Source organism: Peromyscus maniculatus, chromosome 14 (assembly GCF_049852395.1).
Source record: "Peromyscus maniculatus bairdii isolate BWxNUB_F1_BW_parent chromosome 14, HU_Pman_BW_mat_3.1, whole genome shotgun sequence".
In the NCBI taxonomy this organism is placed as follows: domain Eukaryota; kingdom Metazoa; phylum Chordata; class Mammalia; order Rodentia; family Cricetidae; genus Peromyscus; species Peromyscus maniculatus.
Window position 1 is genome coordinate 84,824,501 of NC_134865.1, and position 27,490 is coordinate 84,851,990.

Consider the following 27,490-nt stretch of genomic DNA (forward strand, 5'->3'; position numbering starts at 1 on the left):
GCCCCGCCTGGCCCGCGAGCGCGGTTAGACCGTGCGGAAAGCAGCCGCGGGGCCGCCGCCCGCAGCACCAGACGCTCCGGCGCCAGGACAGAGGACCCTCTGCATCACCTCTCCCTGCGCCTCCACCCGGTAAGTCTGAGGCTTGCTTCGGGCTAGTCTGGAACCCATAGAGAAACTGAGTCTGGGGGCGGTGAGGGAAACGGTTGGGATTGAGGAGAGGGCAAGGAGCTGCCGCCGTGTGCACCAAGGTAGCCAAGAATCCGGTCCGCGCTCTCGGCCTTAGACTACGGGCTGTTCGGGGCGACGCCGCTCACTGCCTGCAGGGTGTTTGCCCAGGGTCTGACTGAAGGAGTTCCCCCACCTTGCGGCTACCACATCCTGACCATGAATCAGCCACAGTTGTGAAAATAAACTTCAACTCGAGGTCCGCCTCCCGGGTAGCACAGTGTGGGCTTGCTGCCCCGCCTTTTTGGCTCGCTTCTAAAGATGCCCGCGCCCGTGGGATAATGCAGGCCATTGCGTCCCCCTGGCCGACCTGAGGGAGTGACACAGCTCTGTTTCTTGAAGCAACACCTGTCAACCCCATCCTGGGCAAGGATGCTGGGAATGAAGGTGATCTTAGCGGGAAAGCTGAGTGACCCCCAGCGATGCCTTGGTGGACTCCCCAGAGGACCATGGGGTGGAGAGTGGTCGATAGGCCTGTCTGTCCAGGCCTCTAACCACCCAGGGCCCCGTGTCACGTAGCGCCAGGTTGGGCACACGAGGAGTCAGTGGCAAAAATGGCCCTGATCCTGCCTGGGCTCCAGGTCAGCGCACCCACTCCAAAGCCCGCGCACCCACGCTGAAGCTAGAGTTAGGAGGTCCCTTCTCACGAGGAGGCCTCCTGTGGCATTTGCTTTCTCTGGGCCTCAGTGTCTTCACCTATACTGGAAGGCTGAGGACAGTGGCTCAGACATGAGCAAACATCTAGATCTCTTCAGAGTGTCACCCAGGGCAGGGGGCAGTTGGGGAGCAGACATCTGTAGCAAAAGTGGGTGTTTGTTCCAAGGCCGGGGACTGAGACTTCTCCCTGTCCCCACCATTGGCTCAGGGGCAGCTGTTCAAGTTGACCTAGCAGGGTCCTCCTAGGACCAGGTGGGAGTTGGCCCTGCCCAGTTCTGCCCTCCTACCCCTGCCCTGAGGTAGAGACCTCCAGCCCCAACACTGCCAGGAAGGGCTGCCCTCCACCACCCTACCCGGGCACAGCTGCCAGCAAGGGTTCTGTTCCTGCACAGCAAAGAGCTAACCTTCAGGTGAGGCCCCTCACTTTGTGGGGGTGCTGATGGCTGTCGCAGCTAATTGCACACATCTCCCTGTGCGGGGACCTGAAAGCACCCACCTTAAATAGACTTGTTCACCTTCTATCAAAGTGCACTTGTTACCGAGGGGAAAGTTTTCAGGCTCCTGAAAGCTGCTGGGGGAGGCAGGGGAATTGCTACATGGTGGGTGCAGGCAGGCAGCTGCTGGCCCAGGCTGGGCCGGGTTGATGGCGTTCTCGGGGCTCTGTGAGGGTGGTGGTATGTTAGCTCCTGTGGTCTGACGGTCACTACCTGACGCCCCTACTTCTGTCTTGCACACAGCAAGTGTCTAATAAGTGCACAGTTCCTCGGCCAGTGAGTGGACTTCCTGTCTCTTTCTAGAGTGAGCTTCAGAGTCGGTCTCCCTGGGGCTGCCCCAGGGGCCATAAGAGGAACATCTGGTGTGGACAGGGAGGGTGGACTCCCCATCACTGGAGATGTGAAAATGGGGCCCTGTTACGTAGCCTCACCCTGGTAGCCTGACCTACGTGAAGAAGGTCTTGTTGAGAAAGTTCAGACAGCCCGGGCCTCGAGCCAAAGTAGGATCTGTTCAGAGCTACCCACCTGCCCAGCCCCAGCACATGTCACCTCCAGCTGCACAGGAACTGGGTAGGGGAACGTGCCAGCTGCACCTCTATCCCCTTATGCCCCTCTCCATAAGGAACAGGGCAGGGGCCGGGCAGGGTCTCTGCTGGGGCCACCTTCATGCTCCCTCAAGCACTGGCCCCAAGCCCTGCTCCCCTTACTTCTCACAGTCTGTGAGCAGGTCTGTGTGCTGAAGGCAGATGAGCCGAGGGCTGACGGGACCCATCTGGCTCTCACTCCGTCTGGAGAGGATGTGAGCTACTGTCTATTCTGACAAGAGGCCCTTAGAATGCCTGTGCGGTAGGCATCGATTCCTTGTACCCACATCACCCCCCAGGAGGTGGTACCCAGTGATATGACACACAAAGCCCTCTCAACCTCTCTGTCCCTTATTATGGAGCTGTGAGGATGGGGCCCTAGTATGTGGCCTTCACCCTGGTAGCCTGACCTAAGTGAGCAAGTGCTCACCCCAGACAGCGAGCGTCTCAGGACTGGGCACTACAGCTCAGAGAATCAGAAGGTCTTGTCCTGGTCAGGTAGCTCCTGCTGAGTCTCTAAATAGGGTGAAGCAAGCCTTCCTCTAGCCTCCCTCTCCCCCAGTGACTATAATGGACCTGCTGCCCCAGACCCCTGGGGCCTGGGCTCATGGGGCACTGGTAGGTGCAGTAGGGTATGGCTGAGGGGTGTGTGTGTCATAGTTCGGGTTCCTGTTGCTGTGATAAAACACCATGACCAAAGAAACAACCTGAGCAGGGAAGGGTTTATTTCATCTTACAGCTCTCAGGTGCCATCACTGAAGGAAGTCAGGGCAGGAACTGAAGCAGAAGCCATGGAGGAGCGCTGCTTATTGGCTTGCTTCTTGTGGCTTGCCCATCCTGCTTTCTTAGGGTATCCAGGACCACCTGCCCAGGGATGGCGTCACCCTCTGTGAGCTGGGCCTTCCCACATCAATCTATCAAGAAAAATGCCCTATAGACTTGTCCACGGGCATGCTGACGGAGGCATTTTCTCCGTTGAGGATCCTCTTCCCAGATCCAGCTTGTGTCAGGTTGACTAAAGACCAGTCAGAACAGAGGGTGTGTACTGCAGCCCAGCACCCTTCGCCACTGTTTGCGGACAGGATGGCCAAGGCTGCTTTCCGGCCTCACCTCCATCGTGGCTTTCCTTTCTGTAGGAAGCAGACATAGCACAGAGGGAATGGAAGAGTCCAGAGAGGAGGCCAGGTAGCCCCGGCCAGTCTCCTGCCTCTGGCTCACTGCTGTGGCCTGTGGCCTCCTGGAAGGGCAAATGGGCTTGAGGAGAGCAGGATGGTCCCCTGCAGAGGCCTTGGCAGAGTCCGAGTACCAGGGCAGCAGACCCTGCCCACGCTGTCACAGCATGCCACGTGTTTCCAGAGCCGGACTTGGTCAGAGCATCCCAGATCCACACGGCTACTGTGTTCCGAGCCCTCGGCTCGTCTGCTCTCAGCACACAGACCTGCTCACAGCCTCACCAGCGTGTGTGGCCTGTACTGACAGAGTTCAGGCTGACTGGGGTCTGGGTGTGAGGCTCTTAGTGAGGTGGGGAAGCAATGGAAAACTCACATGAAGGAATGGAGCCAGCATCAAAGCCAAGCACTAGGCCAGCCGGGGCCCGGTGGGTCAGGAGGGACTCACATCCCAGCTTAGCATCCCTGACCGTGGTAGGCAGAGGCTAGCCTAGGACCCCAAGCCAGGACCATCTCACGTAGGCCCCACCAGCACTGAGCAGGATGTTGGCCCTTGCTGGTGGTTGGATGTGGCCTAAAAGCCATCTGGACCCCTCCAAACTTGGTAGAGCAAACTGGCATGTCTGTGACTCAGTCTCCCTGCCTGTTGGTCCAGGCCCCCTGAAGACCTGAGCTGTGGTCTCCACGTGCAAAGTCAGTCCCTCATCATCCCTGCGTCCTCATTCCTGCTCCAGACACAGCTCTACTGCTCCCTGTGCCCACAGCAGGGAGGTAGGCATCTGTTCCCGCCTGGCCCAGGCTGGGAGGAGGGTGCTGCCTGTCCCACGCCTCTCTCTGCCCCACTTCATGTACAGACTCGAGTGGCCCGAGAACAAGACTTACTCTCTCAGGGGGCACCTGCACAGAGGGCCTGGGTTGTGGAGGTGTAGACAAGAGGAGGGGCTGGACCCCGGCACGTTGCAGAATCCTGCAGCTGGCTGCAGGGAGATGGGCTGTCTCTCTAAGAGGGATCGGAGATGGGAGGTCACCTCTGGGAAGAGTGAAGGGTGAGCAGCAGAGATGTGGTGCTTGCAGGCCTGACGGTTGTCATATGGACAGTGCTGGGTCAGCCAATCCATGCTGAGTGCCCAGAGCTCCCTGGTGACCATCCTGGCCACTGCACAAATGAGAAAGCCCAAGTCCAGAGTGGGCTGGCTCTTGCAGGAGCGCTGGTGTCCTCATTTCCAGCCAATACTGTGAGCAAAACATGCACCCAGGCGGAGGATCTTGCTCGCCCGGTTGGGCCTGACAGGCTCCCTGGGGCCAGGTGGCTGAGGAATGCTGAGCAGGGGCCTGGGAGACTGGAGCACTAAAGCTAAGTAGATGGAGTCAGACTGTCAGGGCAGAGCTGACCCTGTGCAGTTAGTTACAGTTAAAGTGGCATCCTTTTCTGACAACCAAGTAACCGTGGGACTGGCAGGGACGCCCTTGTCATCCTATGAAGACAGGAATGGGAAGTCCGTTGGGTTGTCCAAGGAACCAGCAGGTCGGAGGTGAAGCCCTCCTCACTTGGGCACAGCCTTGTCTTCTCCGTGAGCCCTGGCTGCCGCCCCTGGCTGTACTGGAGGACACAGGGCAGTCCCTCCCCGTCCTCAGTACGTCTTTGTTCTCCTTGCCCCTGGAAGGGAAGCTTGGAGCTGGACACTGGCGGAGGGTGGAGACTGTGATCTGGCCTGTGGGTGGACAGGACAGCTTTCCCATCCTGGGCATGGGCAGGGCTGAGGCCCAACTCTCTGAGGGCAGACCAGCGCACAACACTTGCCACGTGCATCCTGAGGAAAGCCTGTCCTACCCAGGTTGGGAGAGGCCCTGCCAAAAACATCTGCGGGATCAGAGAGCACACGGAGCCTGTTAGAGGAGGAATTTCCAAGTATATCTGATTTTGGAGAGAGAGAACCAAAGCAGATGGATTCTAGGGTGAGGCTGAGGTCCCGTGGCCACAAACCCCTGCATGCAACCCTGCTGTTGGAAGGAAGCTGAGGTTAGGAGCTGGGGTCGGTAGCACACCAGCCCTGCCTTCCCGTGGAGCCTGGCAAACCCAGAACCTCAGCTCTGCATACCTCACACCTCTCCCTTCCACTGAAGCGGCTTGGCCACAGGAGGAGCTGCCCAGGCCCCTGTGCTCAGAAAGTGCCCTCACGGAGGGCCGCTAGATTCCTCGGTCCCCTATGCCTCTCTTCAGCCCCCAGAACTTCAAGAATGTCCGAGGGGCCAGGCTGTCCTTGTACTCCATGCAGCTGGGGAGACAGGCGGAGACAGGGGCCTCTCCGGTGACATTGCAAGCCTGGGCAGCTGGAGCCCCCACATCATCCCAGAGCGGGTGGAAGTGAAAACAACTTCCTGGCGTGGGTGCCTCCACCCTTCCTGTCTCCACCTTGCCTGAGTGAACCTCCTGTAGAGGAGGAGGACACCCTGAGACCACCCCAGCCTGCCCACAGGACCCCAGCACCAGCTGCTCTGTGCACACCTCTCTCAGGGAGCAAGGGCAGAGGGGAGTCCCCTAGCCCTAGCAGGCATTTCCTGTTTACTGTTTCTGAGGCCATTCAGGCAGGTATCTTGGTGACAGTCCAAGTGTTAACTCGAGTTGAAGGCCCACAGCCCTGTCTGTTCTTTCCCCGACAGTGACGAGAGCTCCTCCATGCACACCTCCTCCTTGGGACCCTGTTTCCTGGGCCGTATACTAAGGTGGTCCAGTGGGGTCCTCATTCTCCTTGCACACCATAGGGAACCCATTCTGAGCCACGGTGACAAGTGGAAGTGGGCTATTGTGCTGCTTGGACAGCCACTTCACCGGGCCTTACTCGTTCCGTGTCTGTGGATGTAGGGACGGTGGATGAAGTCTTCTGCTCCCTTGAGGCCTACTGTACATGGAGGCTGCCTTACCGGGGTTGAGCCTTAGGCTAGCTGAGGCCCCTGAGGGGCTCACAGTCTGGTAGGAAGATGACCTACCTGCTGCTGGGGACTGAGACTGGATGGGAGAGAAGGTAATAGACTAGGGTAGGACAGGGGCTGTCCTTGAGCCCCCAGGAAGCTGCCGCGAATGTGTGCACTTCTGTAAAAACCAAGGGTTGTCAAGCAGTGGAAAATCTGGGCTCCTGAAAGAGCTAAAAATACAGTGTGGCAGCCCCTGCCACCCAGTTCCGGAATCCCGCTTCTGCCGTTTCTCTCTCCCTCCCACCCGTGGAAGACAAGCTCGCTTCTTTGTGTTTCCCCCAGCCCTCCACTGGCTCTGAGCCCAGAGACACCCCAGGCCTTATTCTGGTGCTGGCAAGGATCCCCCTCAGAGCTGCCTCTCTGCCCCTAGGCAGCAGCCCCTCCCGGGGTCCCCTGCCTGGCCTGCGCCTGCCCTAGCCACTTACCTCTGCCACAGCTCCCCAGTGCTAGCAGTCCCTTGCAGGGGTTGGGTGCAGAGGGCAGCAGCACCCATCTCCCCAGGGCTTAGGTGCAAAGCCTGGCCTGCCGCTCCTCAAGGGATACCTGAACCGGCTGACAGGTCTAAAAGGCCCAGTGTAACTGGCTGCGGGACCTTCTGGCTCCTGGAACTATATATAGTCTGTGTTTCCTGGATGTAGCAATGAGGAAGTTGAGATGTGGGGTCCTGTGGCTCACTCAGATTCCCTAATGGGTTGGGACACCACCACCACCCTTTTGGGTGCCAGGGGACCCATGCAGGGCTTCCTGCAGCTGTCTGTGCCTTGGTTTCTCTGTTTGCATGGCATGCTGGGTAAGTGGAGTTGGTCCTCCACGCCCACTCAGCTCACATCTGATTACTAGGCAGGGGCGGAAGCCTCTGGAGTTCCATGAGTCAGAGTAGCTGCCCAGGCATGTGGGATGGAGGTGCGGGCAGCTCCATGCCAGCCTGGCCTAGAGCTTGTGGAGGAGGCAGCCAACTATTACTGAGAGTCACCCTCCCAGGCAGTGCCCTGAGGCCTGCAGGCCCCGATCCTCTCCTTTCTGAGTCCTGTCAGTGCTCAGATCTGGGCTGGTCACCATAGACCCTGAGGGAGACCCCACCTTCATGAGCAGTCTGTAAGTGGAAGGCCTGGCCTGTGCCTGTGGAAAACGTAACCCTTAAAAACCATGTATGTGGGCTGGAAAGATGGCCACAGTTAAGAGCACCGGCTGCTCTTCCAGAGGACCCGGGTTCAATTCCCAGCACCCACATGGCAGCTCACCACTGTCCGTAACTCCAGTTCCAGGGGATCCAGCATTTTCACACAGATATATGTGTGAAATATAGATGCAGGCAAAACACCAATGCACATGAAATAAAATTTAAAAAAGAACCTTGTGTAAGCTGGCATGTGCACCTTTAATCCTGTAAGTTTAATGCCAGTATAGCCAGTCACAGGCTATCGTGGGCTACATAGTGATACCCTGTTTTTAAAAGAAAATGAAGGAAAAAGAAAAACAGTACAAAACAATAACAAATACAAATACATGAGTAAAAGACAAGCTGCCCTGAGCCCCTGGATCTAGGGATTTTATGTTGCAAAGGCCCCGCCCACTGCAGTCCCATGAGTGCTGAGTGAACCGTGGAGGCAGATAGGACAGTCTCCGTGTCCTGGTCCCCATCTGCCAAAGCCAGGGCTGCAAAGCTAGCCCTTCCACCCTGGGATGCTGACTGGGGAAACTGGGCCATCCCCCACACCGTGGGCAAAGCCAGGGTATCCAGCCCCTCTGAGTCTCTACCAGGTCTGGCTCAGAGCTGGAAGTGGGAGGGCCGGTCATCCGCAGATGCCATGAAAGCAGCTTCATGCCAGCTGTGGTGGCACACGCCCATACTCCCAGCACTCAGAGGCACGGGTAAAAGGTCAGGAGTTTGAGGGGCAATCTCAGCTGCATAATAAGTTTGGGGCCAGCCAAGAGGACATGAGGCCCTGTCACAAAGCAAAAGCAGCTGCGGGTATTCCACCAGTGCACGCTGACCCCTGGCTCTGGTTCCGTGCGGGTCCCCACTGCCGCCAACCCACTCTGCAGTGAGAGCAGAGAGGGCGCGAGTGAGTTTCCCTGCGACACACAGGCAACAGACTCCGACACACAGGCAACAGACTCCGAGAGGTTCCGCCCCAGCCTTGTTTGGCACCAGTACCTTCCTGGGTATTGTCCCCCAGGTCCCCCATGGATGCAGAAGCTGTGTTCAGAGACTGCAGTAGCGAAGGGGTGGACCCCAGCTCTGCTTGTTAGAGGTTCAAAAGCAGGCAGGAGAGGGAGAGCTTTGTAGTTCCGGGCGGGGGGTCGGGGGGTCGGGCCAGGATGCTTCATGGAGGCCAGCCAGGAATGGGACACCCTTAGATTTGCCTTTCTCTGGTTGGTCCTGAGTTGGCACCATGGACACAGGTGAGGAAGGCTGTCAGTCACTAATCAGGTCCCAGCTGTTGACCTTCCTGTGAGCCAAAGCTGATGGAACGTGGGGTTTCCCAGGTGCTGCCACGGTGCTAGGCATCGGTGTCATCCTACAGAGAAGCAGGAAGCCTGGCAGATGCCACCGAGGAAGAAGAGTGTCCTCACTTCGGCACCCTGGTTTCCAGCCAGACTGGCTCTCCCAGGCGGACACAGTCATCACTAGTGCTTTGGGGGCATAGCCTCGTTACCCGGATACAAGTTGCCCAGGAAAGCGAGCATGATTCTCCAGGGCCCACCCCCGACAGATGCAGGGAGGAGCCCATCAGGGAGTGAGTCCACAGTCCTTGGACAGGGTACACACAGGGCTAGAGGACTGGGCAGTGCCAGAGGGGCAGTTGTGAGGCATGCAGGTACCCTGACCTTTGTGTCTAGGGGCCTCAGGCCTGGGGCACAGTGACTCTGCTGATCCTGTTGTCCCAGAAAGATTGGGTGGGTTCAACATGAAACTGGGGCTCCTGGCCAGAGAACTCTGGATGCCAGGGGCCAGGTCTGGGTGAGTTCATACTCCGGCCACTCAGCCTGTGCCAAGGGGACAGGGCCTCTGGCCAATGGAGGCAGGGATGGGGGCGGGGAGGCCAGTTCTAGGCACCTCTTTGGGCAGCACAGAAGCTGGGGAGTATGCAGAGACTGTGAGCACAGTACCAGCCTCCCTTCACCAGCTCCGTTCTCTGGTAAAGCTCCCACACCTACTACCAAGACGTACTTCAAGAGTGTAACGCTGCCCAAGAGACCAGGTCCAGGCCGGCAGCTGGCAGCGGGAATGAGAAGTTGGAGGCAGGGCCCTGAATGGGTAGGCAGAGGCGGCCGGAAGGTCTTGCGCATCTGGGTGAGTAGATTGCTGGGTGGCTGAAAGGGCCTAGGACTTGGTGGCAGCAGAGATCAAGGGTAGGACCCTGAGTTCCCCACCCAGTGAGGTGCAGCACAGGACCAGACTGATCTCCCTGGACGTTCCCCTTACCTACAGGCAAGAGGAACAACCCAGCCCAGTTTCAGGCAGAGACGCAGGCACTGAAACCCACCAGTAGGTCTCCAGGCCAATCCCTGCTACTCACGGGGCTGCTTGTAAAAGGGACCTCCTGGCCACCAGCATTTGAACGGGTGGAGAATGGGGAGCCAGGCAGGGGCTCGGTCAGGCATGCTGGGCAGGCATGCTCTCCATCCGTGGCACCCACCCAAGGCCGCAGGGCCTCAAATGAGGACAGCAGACACCTGGGACCCAGAACCACACTGGCAAAGGACCTGAGCTCTCACTCCATTCAGACGATGGTCGTCTGGGTACCTCTTCAGCCTGAGGTCTCCCCTTCCCTGAGAGGGCTGAGTAAAACCTGATACAGAGTGCACTAGCCTCCCAGCGTTCAGTGGGTTCCAGGAACACTCGCAGGGTGTGAATGTGAGCACAGTACCAGCCTCCCTTCACCTGTTCAGCAGGTAAAATGCCTGTCCTGAGTCTAGTGGAGAGTGCAGGACTGGGCCCTTGGGATGGTACGACTGTGGGAGTTTGTCCCACCAAACCCTCTCCCTCAGTATTTTCCTCCCACGGCTCCATGATGCCTTTCGCGGATGCTAAATATAAGATCCCAGCCATACATGGTTGCAGGAGAGCCTGGGATGCCCCTGACCTTTGAAGCTGTCCCCAGGGGCTGTGAGGGCCAGCGGGGCCTAGGAGATGGCCCAGGAGAATTTCGTGGATGGAGGGGACAGCAAGAGTGCAGTTTGTCTGTCTGTAGTTACTCTTTGAGGAAAGGCATGGCTTGGAGAATGTTTTAGGCCAGACTTGCTCCCCGCACCCTACTTGGGGGGCACTTCCTATGTTGGAGTTAGGCCTGTTGCTAATGAACCAGGTGAAGCTCTCTGTGTCCGGGGACTTACTTTCTCTCTGGGTGCACCCACCCACAGACAAGCCGAGACCAGGGGAAGCTGCCACCCACTCCATTAAGCCCTGGGCATCATATCACGCTGTGTCCTCAGCCTGCTCCTGTGACTCGCCCCTCCTCCCACCCCCACCATGCCCCCCACCCCCACCCCGGCTGTGGGCAGCGGGGAAGCGCCTGGAGCCAGATAAGGGAGCCTCAGAGATGCTGTTTTTATTGCACCATCACCGTGATGCCATAGCATTCCAGCTAGCATGGCTGCCTGCTGCCTCCCCCAGGCTCTCCCCGTTGAACCAGGGCTTGTCAGGACAGCACAAGTTCATGTCTCCATACCCAGGCACAGGTCTCTAAATGGAGGTACCTCTCGCTGAGTCTTGGGGTCTTTGTGCATAAGCTAGGACTTTCCTGTCTGTTATGCAATCCAGACGGAGCAAGAAAAGCCTTTATCAGGGTCAGGAACAAAGTACCTGTCCCAACTTTCCACCACTGGGCTACAAGCCAGAAACCTAAAAGAGAAACTGAGGCAGCCAACAGTGCCTCCACTTGTCACTTATCGCCAAGCTGGCCTCTGAGCTCTTCATCTGTGGGTCATTTCTGTCCTCTGGTCAGGCTGATGGCCCTCCCTGTCCTCCTCTGTTCCTGCAGTTCAGCAAGATGTCTGTGAAGGAAGGCGCGCAGCGCAAGTGGGCGGCGCTGAAGGAGAAGCTGGGGTCTCCGGAATCTGACCCCACGGAGGCCAACCTGGAGAGCGCGGAGCCTGAGCTGTGCATCCGGCTGCTACAGATGCCCTCCGTGGTCAACTACTCGGGCCTGCGCAAGCGCCTGGAGAGCAGTGATGGCGGCTGGATGGTGCAGTTCCTGGAGCAGAGCGGCCTGGACCTGCTGCTGGAGGCTCTGGCACGGCTGTCAGGGCGCGGTGTGGCCCGCATTGCGGACGCCCTGCTGCAGCTCACCTGCATCAGCTGTGTGCGTGCAGTCATGAACTCACAGCAGGGCATCGAGTACATCCTCAGCAACCAGGGTTACGTGCGCCAGCTCTCCCAGGGTACGCAGTCGGCCATTGTGTGTGGGGTGGGGGTGGCTGGGGGCTCCTCAGGGAACGCTCAGCCCTCAGGTGACCAAGGTGGAGACAGCTCTCCCCATTCAGGCCACCTGAGGCCTTCCCCCAGCTGCCTCTAGTTCTGTGACCACCAGCCTTATGCTGGCTCCACCCTCTGGCCTTGAGGTCCTGGTACACAGAACGGGTCCCCACATACACTGCTTGACTCCAAGCCTGGTAATAGCGCAGCCACAGCCCTGCAGGCCTGGCCCACACCTGCTAAGGATATCACCCTCTGCCTTTCAGCACCTTCTCTGGTCCCCACCCCTCTCTCTCAGTTGGCTGCCCCTGGCCTCGCCTCCTGATTCTGCCTTTGTATACCTCAAGACCGGCTTTATCTTCTGGCTTATTACAGTGCCTTGTCTATGGCAAGAAAACCAAAGTAGGCAGTAGTAGTCTCTGTCCCTCAGTGGAAGCAGCTAGGTCCCGCTGGGGCTTAAGGCCTTCTGCCGAGCAGTAACTAGTGAGACGGTGTCTGTGTGAGCAAGGAAACCAGAGGTTGCCACATGTATCTAACCCAGGACCCACGCCGACTGTAGTCTGTCTCCCCAGCCTGGACCCGATTGTACCCCTCCATCAAGTCCTTTGTGGCTGTTCTCAGCACAGCCGGATGAGAAAGCACCCGAGGACTTCCTTCGCCCTGGGTAGTGAAGGCAGGGCTCACGGATGACGAGAGCTGTCAGGATGGCAATTGCTGTCCAGTTTGGAAAACATAGAACCTGGAGCCAGCTGCAAGGGCTGGACTGGGCTAGACTGGGCCGGCCTGGGCCAGGCTCTGTGGACTCCAGAAACGCACCCTTGCCTTCAAGCCCTTCCCCGAAAGGGCCTGTCTGTGGCCCAAGAGGCAATGTCAGGGTACTGGAAAAGATGGGTACGGCAAAGCCTGGGGCCTGGGAATTTAGCTGGGGTTGGCGTCCAAGGCTCCAGCCCTGGATTCAGATCACAGGTGTGTTAGAGACTGATGGGGACCTGCTGAGACGTTCCTGCCCCTCCACAGCCCTGGATACATCCAATGTGATGGTCAAGAAGCAGGTGTTTGAGCTGCTGGCTGCCCTGTGCATCTATTCACCTGAGGGCCATGCACTGACCCTAGATGCCCTGGACCATTACAAGGTGAGTAGTGGGGGCCTGGGCCAGGAGCGCAGCATCTGCTGGGGCAAACCCTGATCCTGCCCAACCTCCAGACGGTGTGCAGCCAGCAGTACCGCTTCAGCGTCATCATGAACGAGCTCTCGGACAGTGACAACGTGCCCTACGTGGTTACCCTCCTCAGCGTGATCAACGCCATCATTCTGGGTCCCGAGGATCTCCGCACGCGTGCCCAGCTGCGGAGCGAGTTCATTGGTAAGCGCCCTCACCTGCTGGCCAGGCGTCTAGAAGACCTCCAGAGTGCCTTCTGGGCCAGCCCAGCCTGTGCCACACTCCCTTAGAGGGGATGGGACTGCAACAACTCCTGCCCCTTCCCCACATCCCCTAGGACTCCAGAGTAAGGCACTGCCCCAGGGTCTGCGACCCTCCTGCCACCTCCTCCTATGGCAGATAGGGCAGCGGGACCGGGGGTTCTGTTTTGAAGCTGGCTGGGTGGGAGGGGCAGACGGGGGCCCTGCTTCCAACTCCAGCTCTGCTCCTTCGGGCGGTGGCCACTGAACAGGCACCAGCTTGTATCTAGACTTTGTCCCCTCTGGAACTTTAAGACTCCCTGATGGTCTAAAGGAGGGAGAGGGGAGATAACGGAGAGTCAGGAGGCATGTGACAAGGAGCTGGAGGCAGGGAGAGGCCAAAGGCAGTTTCCAGACTTCTCTAACCCCATCCATCCATCCATCCATCCATCCCAGGGCTCCAGCTGCTGGATATTCTGACCCGACTACGGTGAGTCCGTGCTGTGGCTGGTTGTGCCGGCTGCCCCCTCCCCAACCCTCCCTTGGGGTTCCAGCCGCCTGGCCCAAGCAGTGTCTCCAGAGGGGCTAAGAGGTTTCTTCCAGGACTCAGAGGGGCTAAGAGGTTTCTTCTAGGACTCAGGCACTGCCCAGGGCCAGATTGCAGGTTAGCTCAGGATTCAGATGCACAGCTGGCCGTAGCTGTGGGTAGGACTTACTTCTGCTGACGGTTGCTCGCCTTGCCCTGAAGCTCAGGTGTACCACAGCCCGGAGTTTGTTGACCCTGGCGTCTCCAAAGGCAGCCCGTCTAGTTGGGAGCCCTAGTCCTGACTACAGTCAAGACAGAGCCCACTGGGGGCTCTTTACCTCCAGGAAGTCAGCATGAGCAACCTTACAGACTCTGCTGTGTGTAACTAGCCCAGGGCAAAGCTCTGGGGCCTGTCCCCAGGTGGGTAGTGAGGGGGGTCAGTTATTGGCCGGGCTGAGGTGATGGCAGCATACACTCTTGACATCTGACTCAGGCTAAGCCCATCCCCTTGCATGTTTCATGGTGGCCTGTCTCAAGTGTCATCTTGCCTGTGTTTTCTTTTTTTGTTTGTTTTTTGTTTTTGTTTTTGTTGGAGCTGAGGACCGAACCCAGGGCCTTGTGCTTGCTAGGCAAGCGCTCTACCACTGAGCTAAAATCCCCAACCCCGCCTGTGTTTTCTTTAAGCCTCTACATGAGGGCCAACCCTCACCTGTACCTGTCATGAGACTCTTCCCTGCCCCATCCCTGGACATACCCAGGTGGCCCCTGGGCAGCCTGGCAGGGTGGGAGACTGAGACCCATTAGTTACCACTCAAACTGCCCTTCTTGCTGCCGTGCCCCAGGCTGGCTGCGGCACACCGGGCCTGGCTAGGCACCCTGCCCGGTGTGCTCAGGCGGGCTGACTAGAGGTAGCTGCATGCAGCCTGCATCGGTGGGAAGGGTCCCGTGGGGCAGCAGCTCAGCTGGTTGTCCTCGTCCCCCAGAGATCTAGAGGATGCTGATCTGCTGATCCAGCTGGAAGCCTTCGAAGAGGCCAAAGCGGAGGATGAGGAGGAGTTGCAGCGGATTTGCGACGGCATCAACATGAACAGCCACCAGGAAGTCTTCGCCTCCCTGTTCCACAAGGTGGGGCTTGGCTGTCTAGGGCCAGGGCCTCTGCTTCAGTCAGCCCCACCCCCGCCATGGCCGGGCACAGAGCTGGGGTCGTGAGGCCGAGGCTGTGTTGTCCTGGTAATGGTGGGATGCAGGACAAGCCTCCAGAGGTCCAAGCTGTCCAAGCTGGCCGTGCCTTCCTGTGCCTCAGCTAGGTAGTCATTCCTGGGGACTTCAGAGAGCTTCAGTGCCAGGTGAGGGGTCAGGAGACTGAGTTTATGTGCCCCCCAGCCCCAGTCACTGAATGCGACAGCTCTCATCTGGGGATGACGGTGATAGGTAGAAACTAGGGGTGCCATTTACCGTCTCACAGCATGTGGGGTGACATGTTACCACCAGTCACACAAAGAGCTCTCCGAGTCACCCATCACCAGGGCTTTAGTGAGGTGAAGGGGCCATAGGACAGGATGCCCCCGGCACATGGGCTGGTGGGTGTCAGCCTGCCCCCGGGAGGGGATAGCCATCTCCCTGTCTGTTTTGGTTAACGCAGGTGAGCTGTTCCCCAGCATCAGCCCAGCTGCTGTCGGTACTGCAGGGCCTCATGCACCTGGATCCTGCTGGCCGCTCCGGCCAGCTGCTCTGGGAGGCCCTGGAGAACCTGGTGAACCGGGCTGTGCTCCTGGCCAGCGATGGTGAGAAGCTGGGAGGGCGTGGCATGCAGGGGCACACAGCCTGGTGGGAAGACCCTGAGGTCTTTGGCCATGCGGGGGGGGCCATGCCGGGGTGGGGGGTGGCCCCCCTTCGCCTCGTTTCCCTCTCTGGCCCTCTCTCTCCCTTGACCCTGCACATTTCCTTCCTGCAGCCCAGGCTTGCACCCTGGAGGAGGTAGTTGAGCGACTGCTGTCCATCAAAGGGCGGCCCCGACCAAGCCCCCTGGACAAGGCCCACAAGAGTGTCCAGGCCAACCTAGGCCAGACTCAGGACAGCTCCTCCCAAGACACTGCTACTCCCAGAGCTAAAGTGGAAGGCCAGCCGCCAGTAGTGGCTTCTGCCTGCCAACGTGTGGGCAGCATCCAGACCTCCCCTGATGGCGTAGCTCCTCAGCCAGCAGCCCCTGAACAACAGGCAGCCTCACCTCTACCTACCCCACCGCTCTCCAGCTCCACCCCTGTGCTACCCCCACCCCCACCCCCACCCCCCCTGCCAGGCCCAGGGGCCATCATATCTCTTCTCCCAGCACCCCCAGCACCCCCTCCACCCCCACCCTTGCCACCCCCCTTGCCAGCCTCAGGGACCATATCTACTCCCCTACCCCCACCCCCACCCCCACCCCCCCTGCCAGGCTCAAAGACCACATCTCCCCCAGCACCTCCTCCACCTCCACCTCTGTCTGACGCCTGGAGGACCCTGCCCCCACCCCCACCCCCACTCCCTGGCATGGGGTGCCCACCTCTCCCCCCTCCCCCTCCCCCTCCCCCGCTGCCTGGAACAGTCGGCGGGGTCCCTCCCCCACCTCCTCCCCTGCCTGGTTCCTCTGCCCCCTCCGTGGTGGGTGCTGTGGAGGAGGTCATTGTGGCGCAGGTGGACCACGGCCTGGGCTCAGCCTGGGTCCCCAGTCACCGAAGGGTGAATCCACCCACATTGCGTATGAAGAAGCTGAACTGGCAGAAGCTGCCGTCCAATGTGGCACGAGGTGAGCCCTTGTTGGAACGAAGCCGGCCTCTGAGGGGGTAGGTGCATGCTGGCCCTTCCCCCTGTGAGTACCCACCATTCATGTGGCCACCTTTGCTCGGTGGGGACAGCCAGGCGCCTGTCAGGGCTCAGTTATGCCTTGCATGGAACTTAAAGCTACCTCAGAGCCCTGTGGGTCACAGGTGCCCGCTGCCCTGCCCCGCCTTCCTCCGTAAGGCTCTCTGTGTGTGCCCTAGGTGCTCAGGGAAGGCCAGCCAGAGAGAGACCAGGTCAGCTACCAGCATGGCCTGTACCCACATGCATGCACATAGCTTGACGACAGCTGGGCTCCAGGCTCCTGTTCAGTCCTCAGAGGCCTTGGCACCCACAGGCCCACATTAAGGATGCGTTTCAGCGGGGTACCTTGCCTGTCCCTCCCCTGTAGAGCGTAACTCCATGTGGGCAACACTGAGCAGCCCCTGCACAGAGGTGGTGGAGCCTGACTTCTCCAGCATCGAGCAGCTGTTCTCCTTCCCCACGGCGAAGCCCAAGGAGCCCTCTGCTGCCCCCATCAGGAAGGAACCCAAAGAGGTAAGAACAGTGACGGAGCCTGACCCATGGCCTCCGTGGGTTGGAATGACCTGCTCTGCCCACCCTCCAGATGCCAGCTAAAGGTGCGTCTTCTAGGTCACTTTTCTGGACTCCAAAAAGAGCCTGAACCTCAACATCTTCCTGAAGCAATTTAGATGGTGAGTGAGGGACATGATGTTGCTGCCAAACCTGGCCGCGGCCCCAGCCAAACGCCCAGCTCTGCCCTGAGCCTCCCAGGCCTGCCCAGGAGTGCCCTCTGCAGGCTGATCAGGTCCGTGCATGCTCCATCCCCAGGGCAGGAGACTGGATGGCTGCCACAGACTGTCTCATCTAAGATTCTATAAACTGGGGTAAAAGTGAGGCCCAGAAAATCACTGAGGTAGACTCCTAGACCATAGGAAAGCTGTGGCCGAGTCAAGGGAAGACTAGGCCCTGCCTCCCAGTTTCTAAACCCTTACCTAAGACCCCCCTCCAAGAGCTCCGCGGATGCCCATCAGCCGCCCCCATCTCTAAGGGGGGCAGGGGACAAGGGGAAGCGGGAAATTCACACTTCTCGGCCTCGGTCCTCACCCTCTCCAGCTCCAATGAGGAAGTCACCACCATGATCCGGGCTGGAGACACAACCAAGTTTGATGTAGAGATTCTCAAACAGCTCCTAAAGCTCCTTCCAGAAAAGCATGAGGTGAGCTGGGGCCCAAATCAACCAAAGAAGCAGGGATAGCAAGGTCCTGGCCCACCTCACTGGAGCCACTGGGAGGCTGGGAGCCACCATGGAGCTTCCTGAGGGGCCGGAAGTATGCAGGTGTTGGGCAGGCAGACAACTGGTCCCTACATGTGGCATCCATGCAGATTGAGAACCTGCGGGCCTTCACTGAGGAGCGGGCCAAACTGGCCAGCGCTGACCAGTTCTACGTTCTCCTCCTGGACATTCCCTGGTGAGCGCAGCAGCCCTGGGATCCTGCGTAGCCTGTGGGGAGGGAGAGCTGGAGTGAATAGGGCAGGAGCCAAGCCTGGGTGAGGAAGAAGGGGTCAGGAAGGCAGCTGTACACAGTCCCTAGGGCCCCGAGAATGGGTCATCTGGTCTGCATCTGAGTGTCACCATGTACCTCGTCCCCTCTCAGAAAGCAGAGGCGGCCTCTTACGTTCTGAGGCCAGAGTCTTCTGAGATGCTCCAGGCCCCCTAGGCTGCCCCCCAGTTACCCAGGCCTTCCGTCTGTCCTGGGGACAGGCCTGGAAATGTGCACGTTCCCAGGCCAGGCCGTGGGGACCCCACCCTCAGCCCACCCACCAAAAGCAGAGCATGTTCCCAGTGGCAAGCATGGTGGAGCCTCCAGGCACTAACCCCTGCTCTGCTGCACCAGCTACCAGCTGCGGGTGGAGTGCATGATGCTGTGTGAGGGCACGGCCATCGTCCTGGACATGGTGCGGCCCAAGGCCCAGCTGGTGCTCACCGCCTGCGAGAGTGAGTGGGGACCCAGAAGCCTACGGGGCTGGGAGGGACAGGCCTGCCACGTGTCAGCCCCTGCTGTAGCCCGGCCACTGAGAGCTGGTGAAGTGGCAGGCTTTCTCCACCGAGACAGACCCACGGTCACCTCTGCGGCTTCCCCATGACACGCAGGAGTGAGGGTACATGGGCCAGACCCACGGGTGTAGCATACATGCAGATGATATTCGCGTTCAGCCGCTCACGTGCAGACAGAAACACAAGGGTGGATGTATGTGCATAAGTGTATGTGCCCCTTCTGTGAATGAAGAATGCTGGAGACCTGCTTGGCCACCAGATCAGGGACACAGATGGGCTCCAGTGGCCCAAGGACAGCTCACTTTGGCATGATAACATGCCTGGTCCCATCTCAGCCACTGAGCCAGGGGTCCCTGCAACCCAAGGGACAAGGACCTGAGAACTAGGGTGGCCACTGATTGGAAGGGGCGCCTCTAGCATTCCAGAGTCCTCTCCCAAAGAACACGTGATGGCCGTATACCTTCTGGGGTTGAGGGTTCAGCAAACATAGACGTTGCAGAAAGTTGTCTCGAGAGCCCCTCCACCTGTTGATGATGAAGGAGTTCCTGGTCCCCCATAGCCCCTGCCTTGTGTCCTTTCTGGTGCTGTGATGGGCCTGGGGTCAGGAAGCAAAGGACGCCAGCACCCTCTGGGGACCCTGGAGGCTTTGGCCTTCCTTCAGCCCTGCCCATCCGTCATAGGCCTGCTCACCAGCCAGCGGCTGCCTGTCTTCTGCCAGCTGATCCTCAAGATCGGGAACTTCCTCAACTATGTAAGTCGGAGCCATCCTGTAGCTCCCCTCCCACCACGCCCTGGGAGTCAGGGGACTCACCCTCTGTCCCTCGCAGGGGAGCCACACAGGAGACGCGGACGGTTTCAAGATTAGCACATTGCTGAAGCTCACAGAGACCAAGTCCCAACAGAGTCGCGTGACGCTGCTACACCATGTGCTTGAGGTGACCTCTGGGGAACCTGTCGGGTGGGGCGCCCCCTCCTCATGCCACCCCTTACTCTGGCTTTTGACTCATTGTTCCAGAGACTGAGCCACAGTACTGCCCATCCCCAGCAGGCCTTACCTACCACCACCCCATATACATTGGGACGGGGCCTCTTCTCTCTCCGGGACATCCATCCATCTCTGGAGAACTAAAATGTTAGACGATCACAGGCCCGTGGCAGGATGTTAGAGGCCCCAGGAGGGTCAGAGGGCTGGTGGAGGTTCCACCCAGGATTGTGCAGGGTGATATCCACAGGTTCAGTGGGGTCCATGGGATCTTACTGGGCACATTGTGTTACAGGAAGTGGAGAAGAGCCACCCAGACCTCCTCCAGCTGCCGCGGGACCTGGAACCACCCTCTCAAGCTGCAGGGTGAGCGCTCCTGCCCGCCTAATGCCTCAGCAGCTCAGGCCCCAACCTCCGATCCCAGCCTGCTGGCAGCAGGGCCTGGCCACAGCTGACTCACAGCCCTGGGCCTCAGGTCCCCCTACCCCAAAGAACACTGACTCACTTTGGGACAGGACCGTGTCCGCTCAAACTGTGGGACTTAGGTCAGAACGTGTGAAGTCTAGAAGGGATGAGGTCAGAGTCGGGCACAGCCTCTCTACAAGGTGAACCTTGACAACAGCGTAAGCTAGGTCACGCCACCTCACGATACAGATGAGGAAACTGAGGCTCAGGGAAGTGGCGTCGTCCTCCTGGAGCCTCAGCAACCCAGCAGAGAGGCTAACTGGACACCAGCTCCAGAGTCTGTGCTCCCGTGATCCACTGCCCTGGGAGCTTTTGGTCCAGCAGCTGCTGGGCCTTAGGGCCAGTCAGGCAAGAATGGCAGTGGGTCCAACAGCTGGGCTGAGGTTCCCAGGTGTGCCCAACATGGCACAGGCCCTGCTCTACCATGAGGGGCCAGTGTCCTAGCAGGACTGGCTGGTTTGAGTGTCACAGAACAGGCACCTAACCCACCGTACTACAGAGCCCTCGGGATTGGCTGGCTTCTGGGACCTGCCGTGTGAAAACTGTGATGGGCCCAGAGTCCGCAGTGGGGTGTGTGAAGAGGGCTGACCTAGTCTCGGGGACTGTGCAGTCAGGGGCCCACTGTGACTGGTTGCCAGCTGATGCCTGATGTATCTCGCCCATCTTGCCCCTGGGTGCCTTTCAGAATCAACGTGGAGATCATCCGCTCAGAGGCCAGTGCCAACCTGAAGAAGCTTCTGGAAACGGAGCGGAAGGTGTCCACCTCAGTCCCTGAGGTACAACAGCAGTATGCTGAGCGCCTCCAGGTAAGCTGGGCAGTGGCAGTCCGGTGGCTGGCAGAGGAGGCTTCCCAGTACAGTCCAGGGAGGAACACAGACCCTGGGTGTCCAGTAGAGCGAGTAGGTGGGTGAGCAGCTTTGCTGTGAGCGCAGGCCGAGGGGGCAAGAGAGCCTGAGTCAGCAGAGCAGCTTCTCTGGTTCTGTTCTAGTGTTTCCTGTAAGGTACGGACTCCATGGCCCTAGGCTAAGGCTCCCAGGGACATCCAGCATGCTGCAGGCCCTGCTCTACATGGAGACCTCTGCCCAAGCGTCCTGTGCCCAAGGCTTTACTTGCATGCTCCCCTGGCTCACTGGGTAGTGACTGAGACTTATGTCCCCAGACCAGCATTGAGGCCTCTCGCGCACTGGACAAGGTGTTTGAGGACATTGAGCAGAAGAAGCTGGAGCTGGCTGACTACCTGTGCGAAGACCCCCAGCAGCTGTCTCTAGAGGACACGTTCAGCACCATGAAGACCTTCCGAGACCTCTTCACCCGTGCCCTGAAGGTGCGGTGGGCCCAGGAGGAGTTAGGTGATGGCTGAGACTAGAGTGGGTTCCCAGCCAAGCCAGGCAGAATTTGCTCCTCTGTTCCCAGCTGTGGATAGGTACAGCTGTGAGCCCCACCCTCCCTGGCCCTTGGTACACCCACTGTGGGTTACTGGGTTGGGTGACAAGGCCCCTGTCTGTCTGAGCAGGAGAACAGGGACCGGAAGGAGCAGATGGCGAAGGCAGAGAAGAGAAAGCAGCAGTTGGCAGAGGAGGAGGCGCGGAGGCCGAGGGGCGAGGACGGGAAGCCTGGTGGGTCTCGGGGGGTGGGGGGGGAGGTGGGAACAGTGACGAGGTTTGGGATCCAGGTGGGGCGCTCTCCTTCCTCTCCCGAGCCTTGCAGTGCTTCCCCAGCTCTCCTGGGGCTCCCCGGGGGTGGCCTAGGGTCTCGGAGCGGCTCTCTGAGGTCTGTGGCTCCACAGTCCGGAAGGGGCCTGGGAAACAAGAGGAGGTGTGTGTCATCGATGCCCTGCTGGCCGACATCAGGAAGGGCTTCCAGCTGCGGAAGACAGCCCGGGGCCGAGGGGACACCGAGGCAGGCAGCAGAGTGGCTCCAGCAGATCCTCCAAAGGCCACAGAGCCTGGTGAGACCCAAGCCTGTGACCCTCACCGCTTACCTGTGCTTGCCTCCAGAAGGCCTTCTGGGACCTGAGCTTCTACACACGCTGCCCTGGAGACACTAAGGGGACGTGAAGGGTGAAGGCCCCGTTGGCACAACTCTGAAAAGGCCTTCTGAGAGGGCTGTGCCTCTCCTGGACCTTGTCTTTATAGCCTTTGAGTGGCCAGGAGATGTGGGAGTTGGTGGTCCACTGATGGAGTGAGCTCAGGGCACCTGAGGTGTTAAGACAGGCAAACCTTAGGAAGGACTCCACTACTGGGACTCTGGAAGTGCATGGTTTTTATGGCCCGTTGGGTATCTCGGAGTCTCCTGTGTATGGCCAGAACGAAGACACTGCCCTGCCTTGGCCCATAAGAAACCATGCTGGAGGGTTTGAAGTTTGGAGTAGTTTGGGAAGGCTCAGGGTCAGCAACACTTCAGGGCGGGACCAGAATGCCTAAGAACCTGGCCCTTGCCCTTCACTGACATATCCCTCCATCCACAGCAGCTGCCACCAGCCCTATAGAAGGCACAAACCACCCTGCCTCAGAGCCAGGCTTGGATGCTACAGCAGCTGGGGAGCCACAGGGCTGGGACCTTGTGGACGCTGTAACCCCCAGCCCCCAGCCCTCCCAGGAGGAAGGTGGTCCCCCAGCCCTGGAGAGGCGTTCTTCCTGGTATGTGGATGCCAGTGACTTCCTGGTCCCTGAAGATGCCCTGAATGCCCAGCCCTCTGAGGGGGTCTGGCCAGTGACTCTGGGAGATGATCAGGCCCTGAAGCCCCTCGAGTTCTCTAGCAATAAGCCTCCTGGAGTCGAGAGCTCACACCAGGATGCTATGGATCCTGAAGCCTTGTGGGGTGCCCGCCAAGCCAAGGCTGACAGCACAAGAGAGGGACCAGAGGATACAGCTGAGCGCGGCCACAGCACCCACCTCCCCTGCACAGGCCCAGGAGAGGATGAGGACGAGGACGACACAGCCCCAGAATCCGCACTTGACACGTCCCTGGACCGGTCCTTTTCTGAGGATGCAGTGACAGATTCCTCGGGGTCTGGCACCCTCCCCAGGGTCCGAGGCCGGGTCTCAAAGGGGACGGGCAAGCGAAGGAAGAAACGCCCCTCAAGGAACCAAGAAGGTAACTGGGAGGGGGGCTGTGGTGAGCAAGCGGGTGTGGGGGGGGGACATACGGGTCTGGGGCGTGGTTAGAGCTGATTGTCCCACGACAGGGCCTGGGACCTCTCCCTGCCATCCAGCTGGTCCCTCCCCTATCCCTGAGGGTACTACAGGCTCGACCAGCGTCCAGGAGAGAGGGTGATTCAGTGGGGGACACAGCACTTCACACAGAGGGCGGCGGCTTTGGGGGCCACCGCCAGCACCACCCTCCCTCACCTGCAAATTCCTGCCTTCACACCCCTTCTGCAGGGAGTGGAGCAGGGTGGCCCTGGGCTCTCGCTGCTGCGGGGTGGTCTGGCACTAAGGTCCCGGGTGTCTCTGCCTTTGTCACCGAGACCAGAGAGTCTGGGCTTTGGTCTGGCGGTTTGTCTCTGCCCCTGACCAAGAGTGTGGGCATGGCTAGCTTGGCCCCCTCAGATCCCACCGCCCTGAGTTCAGGGCTGCCCACCTGTGGTAAGCTGATGAGTGTGTTTCTTTTATTTGAAAGCAGAGTTTGCCCCTGATTCTGATGATAATAAAACAAAAAGGCTGTGTGTGATCCAGTGAGGTACGTACGCAGCCTGGCTTGTGCTGACTAATGATATCAGCGGGTGCCGGGGCCTCAGCCTGCTGCCTGGCCCTCCTGGGCACTAACCCAGCTTCTCTCCAGCCCTCTGGGTATATCAATCAGCAAGCCCCAACCTTGGCTCTTGGTGGTGGTATCTTTGCTCTTCCTGCCTTGTTGGAGAAGGCCCAACTGTCCAGCCTTGCCTGCCCGGGGTCCTTTCTTCCCCAGCCGGACACAACCTCAGAGCTGGACTCCAAATGGGTTTCCAAGAAGGGTAGATAAAGCCAAACTGGGCTCCCTGTAGGGAGTGGGAGCCCAGACTTGTGGGTACAGTGTGGGATCTTTGGGGATGACTGTTTCTTGGTCCTTCAGGACAGACTGAGGTTGTTCCTATCCGTGTCTTGGTCCTACCCATGGCCATGGTAGTTCTGCAGCTTTACTAACCTCAAGTCCCCAGAAGACACCGTCCCTCTGCATGGGGCCAATCCTCCCAAGACTATTCCAGCTCTCCCATGGTCCAGGTTAAGGCCAAGCACATGCCCAAAGAGACTGTGAGGAAATGGATGTCTCAAGTAGTACAGATGCTATCAGAGGCAAAGATGCATGGGCCTCCCCTCCCTGTAGCAGGAGCAGAAAGGGATCAGTTTAGATGTCAAGTCTTCCTCGTATGTGCCATATGGATCTTCTAGACCCTATTCATGGCAAGGCAGCCAGGGCCAGGGACATGGCCCAAGAGGTTAGAGATGCTGTTGGACCAGCTTGGGCTCCATGGCCAGGCTTCATGGATAGAGGAAGGCCCAGCTTACGACAAAAAAGCCTGGCCCCATCCGTGAGCTGTGAGTCCAGGATGGACAAATACCAAGCACCTCTGGCCATGCTCAGGGACCCTGGGTCTGCCTGGCACTTTGAACCCGCTGGCCACAAGGTAAAGTCTCAGGATCAAAGTATAAGGATGAGGGCTGTTAGTTCACTGTAGGCAAGACCCACAGGGAGGTCAGAACTCCAATACTCTTGGGGCTCAGCCTACAGGTTATGGTTAATACACATGAGTCTATTTAATGAGTAACAGGAATTTATTCCCTTTCAAGAGGTCATGTACAAAGGCAAGAAGCACTGCCTCTTTCAGACCATGTAGCCCAAGGCCATGGGCGGAGCAAATACCTGCACAGTGTTCTTCCCTCGATTTTTTCACTGCTGTTAATCCTGCATATGGACTGCCCCATTCTGTAATGCCTTTTGATGGAGACCAGCTGCTGTATCCCTGCATCAGCAGCCTCTCCATGCTGAGTACCAGACTTGCTACACCCCTGCCTTGGTTGTTGGTTCATTTCCCCGTCCCTGTGAATGTCCTGCTAACACCCTGGGTGAAGTTTTGACAGCCGGCTGTAGCTCCACTCATTTCTCCACTCTGTCTTGAGCAGATTCCCAAACTCAAGCCTCCAGGGGGTGCCTGGAACCCCACCCACCAGTGGTGGAAAAGCAGGCTTTTTAGGCCGCACAGAGTGTTGGGAGCAGGGTTCCTTAACAGGGAGGGGCAGGGTGGTGGCAGTTCAAGTATGTAGCTGCCAGCCCAGGGCCCTCCCTGGTCAGCACCCAGCCAGAGAGAAAGCAGGAAGGACCAAGTCCCAGTGCGGGTTGGTGAGGATAGATAGTGGGTATGGGTCTGAGATGTGAGAAGTAGACCCCACGGACCCCACTGCAGACGAATCAAGCTAAGGTACCAAGCCTGGCTAGGACAGCCTCTGCAGGAGCTGCCTGCTGGTATCACCTTGGTTCCATCCACTCAGATGAACGCTGCTGCCCCGGGGAAGAACCTGGAGTCAGAGTGGACCTGGATGTGCCTCGGCAGTGGCAGCGAGACCCTGTGGTGGGCACCTATAGCTTCCTGAGAAAGGCTACTGCTGACAATGTCATTTCCTTCCCCCACAGGCCTCAGGTCCAGGCCCAAAGCTAAATGAGTGCCCTCAACGGCTCAGCACAGCAGCAGGTGCTGGATGTGCTGCCTGGAGAGGCTCTTCGGGGCCAGGCTGGGACTGGGCCCCCGAGAAACCGAAACTCCGTGCCTTACCCAGCCAGGATCCTTGGAAGCCTTGGCCATTGATGTTAGGACCTGGCCTGGCATCACCCTGGACCACCTGCACGCTTAGAACCTCACAGTCTGCTTTGCAAACCACTACCCACCCCCTATCGCATGCACCACAGGGGTGGGAGGGAGCCTCCCGTCTGGCTCTCGGGAGATAGGTGCAGACCCCTGTACTGGGCTGCAGCATCCCCAGCCTGCCTCCGTGGCTCAGTTGATTTTTTAGCCAAGTACTGTTTTCTGCATCTTCATTCTGCTGTGGCTGAGTTGGGGACAGTGAGGGAGACTTGCTGGCAGTGCTGGGGTGGGACCTAGATGGTAGGCCCCAGGGAACAAGACAAGCCGAATAATGGATGGCGACCACAGCAGCTGCCACCTCCCTCAGTGTCTGCCCAGCAAGGAACTGGCTGCCCCTGCCCAGCGCCCCTGCCCCGACTCCCAGGTATGCTCTGTTGAGTCTGGAGTCCAGCAGGGATCTTAACAATAAAGAGTAACCTTGTCTGCCACGGCTGTTGTCTGGATACTGTGGGGATGAGTGGAGAGGGTCTGGCGCCTGTGGGACTCCCTGGCGGGACTGCATGGAGGGAAGTGAGTGGGAGAAAGGCTGGGTGGGAGATGCCTGGTGGGTTGACACGTGGGAAGGTGGGTGGGTGAGCCAGTGAAGGTGTGGTGACCCGTGAGGGGCCAGGAAAGTCTACTCTCCCTCCAGATGTGGAAGAGGAGCAGGTGAGGAAGCACCATCCTGGAGTTTGTATCCAAAGGGCAGGGCCTGGGCCCCGTGCATGAGTGATCGGGGTCTGCAGATGCGGTCATCACCCCTCATGCCCCGCCGCAGATAGCAGGGTGACACCTGAAGACATGTACTGACAGTCTTCAGCAGGTTATCACCTGCCATCGGAAGGGGTGGTGGGCTGGCTGGGGTGCAACAGATATGGCGGCTTTCAAACACCTGAGTGGGTGATGGGCAGCCTGGGTATAGAGCCTGGGGCCCGGTGATGTCCTTGGACAACAGTGAGCATGTGCAGGCCATGTTCCTCAGAGACCCTCTGTAAAGGAGGGCGTGCCCTGGGCCCTAGGTCCCTGCCAGTGGGGATCCCAACCCAAGAGGGAAGTAGGGACTTGAGGCATGGAGACAATGTTGGGGCTCATGTCACTACCCATGCTCAGGCACCTGCTGGCCTGACCCAGCCCTCTGGAAGCTGCTGGGTGTCTGTGCCTCAGCCAGGGCAGAGTGTCCCTAAATACTATCTGGAGACCCTGTTCCCAGACTCACAGGAGGGTCACACAGTGCAACCACTCCTGGGCTCGGGATAGTAAGCTGTAGTCCTGGGCTCGGGATAGTAAGCTGTAGTCCTCCCTCGTTTAAACAGACTCAGCCACTCAGCCGGCGCCTGCTGAGGGTCCTTGAGCTCTGGGGAGGTGGTGGTGGGAACTAAGACCAGACAAGGCAAGTGGTAAGCAGCTCCCAGCTACCGTGGTGTGATGGCTAATTTGCATACCGCAAACCTCACGCTGCCACATACTGCAAACCTTTTTTGTCAATCTAAAGGCTGTGTGAAGGTCAGCAACTCTGATCAAAGGCGCTGAAAAGATGGCTCAGCAGTTAAGCACACCGGTTGCTCTTACAGAGGACCCAGGTTGCTTTCCCGGCACCCTCGTGGCAGCTAATGGCCATCTATAATTCTAGTCCTAGGGAATCTGATGTTCTCTTCTGGCTTCTGTGGGCAACAGGCACGCACATGGTGCACAGACATACATGCAGGCAAAACTCATACACATAAAATATTTTTTAAAAAATCCATGATCAAGCCAGGTGTGGTGGCACACAACTTTAATCCCAGCACTGCGGGGTGGGGTGGGGGGAATCAGAGGCAGGCTGATTTCTGTGAGTTTGAGGCCAGCCTGGTCTATAGAGTGAGTTCCAGGACAGCCAGGGATACAGAGAGAAACTCTGTC

At 58.8% G+C, this 27,490-nt stretch overlaps 1 protein-coding gene and 1 non-coding gene across 12 annotated transcripts; one reads left to right on the forward strand and one right to left on the reverse strand.

The window, feature by feature from the left end:
* Inf2 (inverted formin 2) lies at positions 1 to 26,040 on the forward strand. 11 transcript variants are annotated; one of them, XM_076551520.1, is made up of 24 exons: positions 1 to 129; positions 11,091 to 11,490; positions 12,542 to 12,657; positions 12,729 to 12,888; positions 13,380 to 13,413; positions 14,433 to 14,574; positions 15,092 to 15,233; positions 15,404 to 16,234; positions 16,658 to 16,803; positions 16,900 to 16,961; positions 17,383 to 17,485; positions 17,653 to 17,738; positions 18,165 to 18,265; positions 19,006 to 19,076; positions 19,153 to 19,260; positions 19,603 to 19,673; positions 20,458 to 20,578; positions 20,932 to 21,096; positions 21,286 to 21,388; positions 21,559 to 21,720; positions 22,240 to 22,869; positions 22,961 to 23,045; positions 23,398 to 23,454; positions 25,384 to 25,522. In XM_076551520.1, the coding sequence occupies exons 2-23, from the start codon at positions 11,100 to 11,102 to the stop codon at positions 23,408 to 23,410; spliced, it is 3,843 nt and encodes a 1,280-aa protein (XP_076407635.1). In that variant the 5' UTR covers positions 1 to 129; positions 11,091 to 11,099; the 3' UTR covers positions 23,411 to 23,454; positions 25,384 to 25,522. The 11 variants fall into 11 exon arrangements, with proteins under 11 accessions (XP_076407635.1, XP_042117181.1, XP_076407636.1 ...); XM_076551515.1 differs by lacking the exon at positions 1 to 129 and adding an exon at positions 9,232 to 9,400 and having other exon boundaries at positions 22,243 to 22,869; XM_076551514.1 differs by lacking the exon at positions 1 to 129 and adding an exon at positions 9,235 to 9,400.
* On the reverse strand, positions 14,037 to 14,112 carry Trnaa-agc (transfer RNA alanine (anticodon AGC)). Its single transcript has one exon. It is a non-coding gene; the product is annotated as a tRNA-Ala (tRNA).
* Positions 26,041 to 27,490: the final 1,450 nt, after the last annotated feature.

What these genes read in the sequence shown, in the direction of transcription:
- Inf2 (XM_076551514.1), top strand. Translation starts at nt 9,335, where the DNA reads ATGAGAAGTTGGAGGCAGGGCCCTGAATGGGTAGGCAGAGGCGGCCGG. An exon ending in CTCCTCCTGGACATTCCCTG is followed by an intron (nt 17,739 to 18,164) that starts GTGAGCGCAGCA and finishes CTGCTGCACCAG; the next exon opens with CTACCAGCTGCGGGTGGAGT. An exon ending in CCCCTCAAGGAACCAAGAAG is followed by an intron (nt 22,870 to 22,960) that starts GTAACTGGGAGG and finishes GTCCCACGACAG; the next exon opens with GGCCTGGGACCTCTCCCTGC.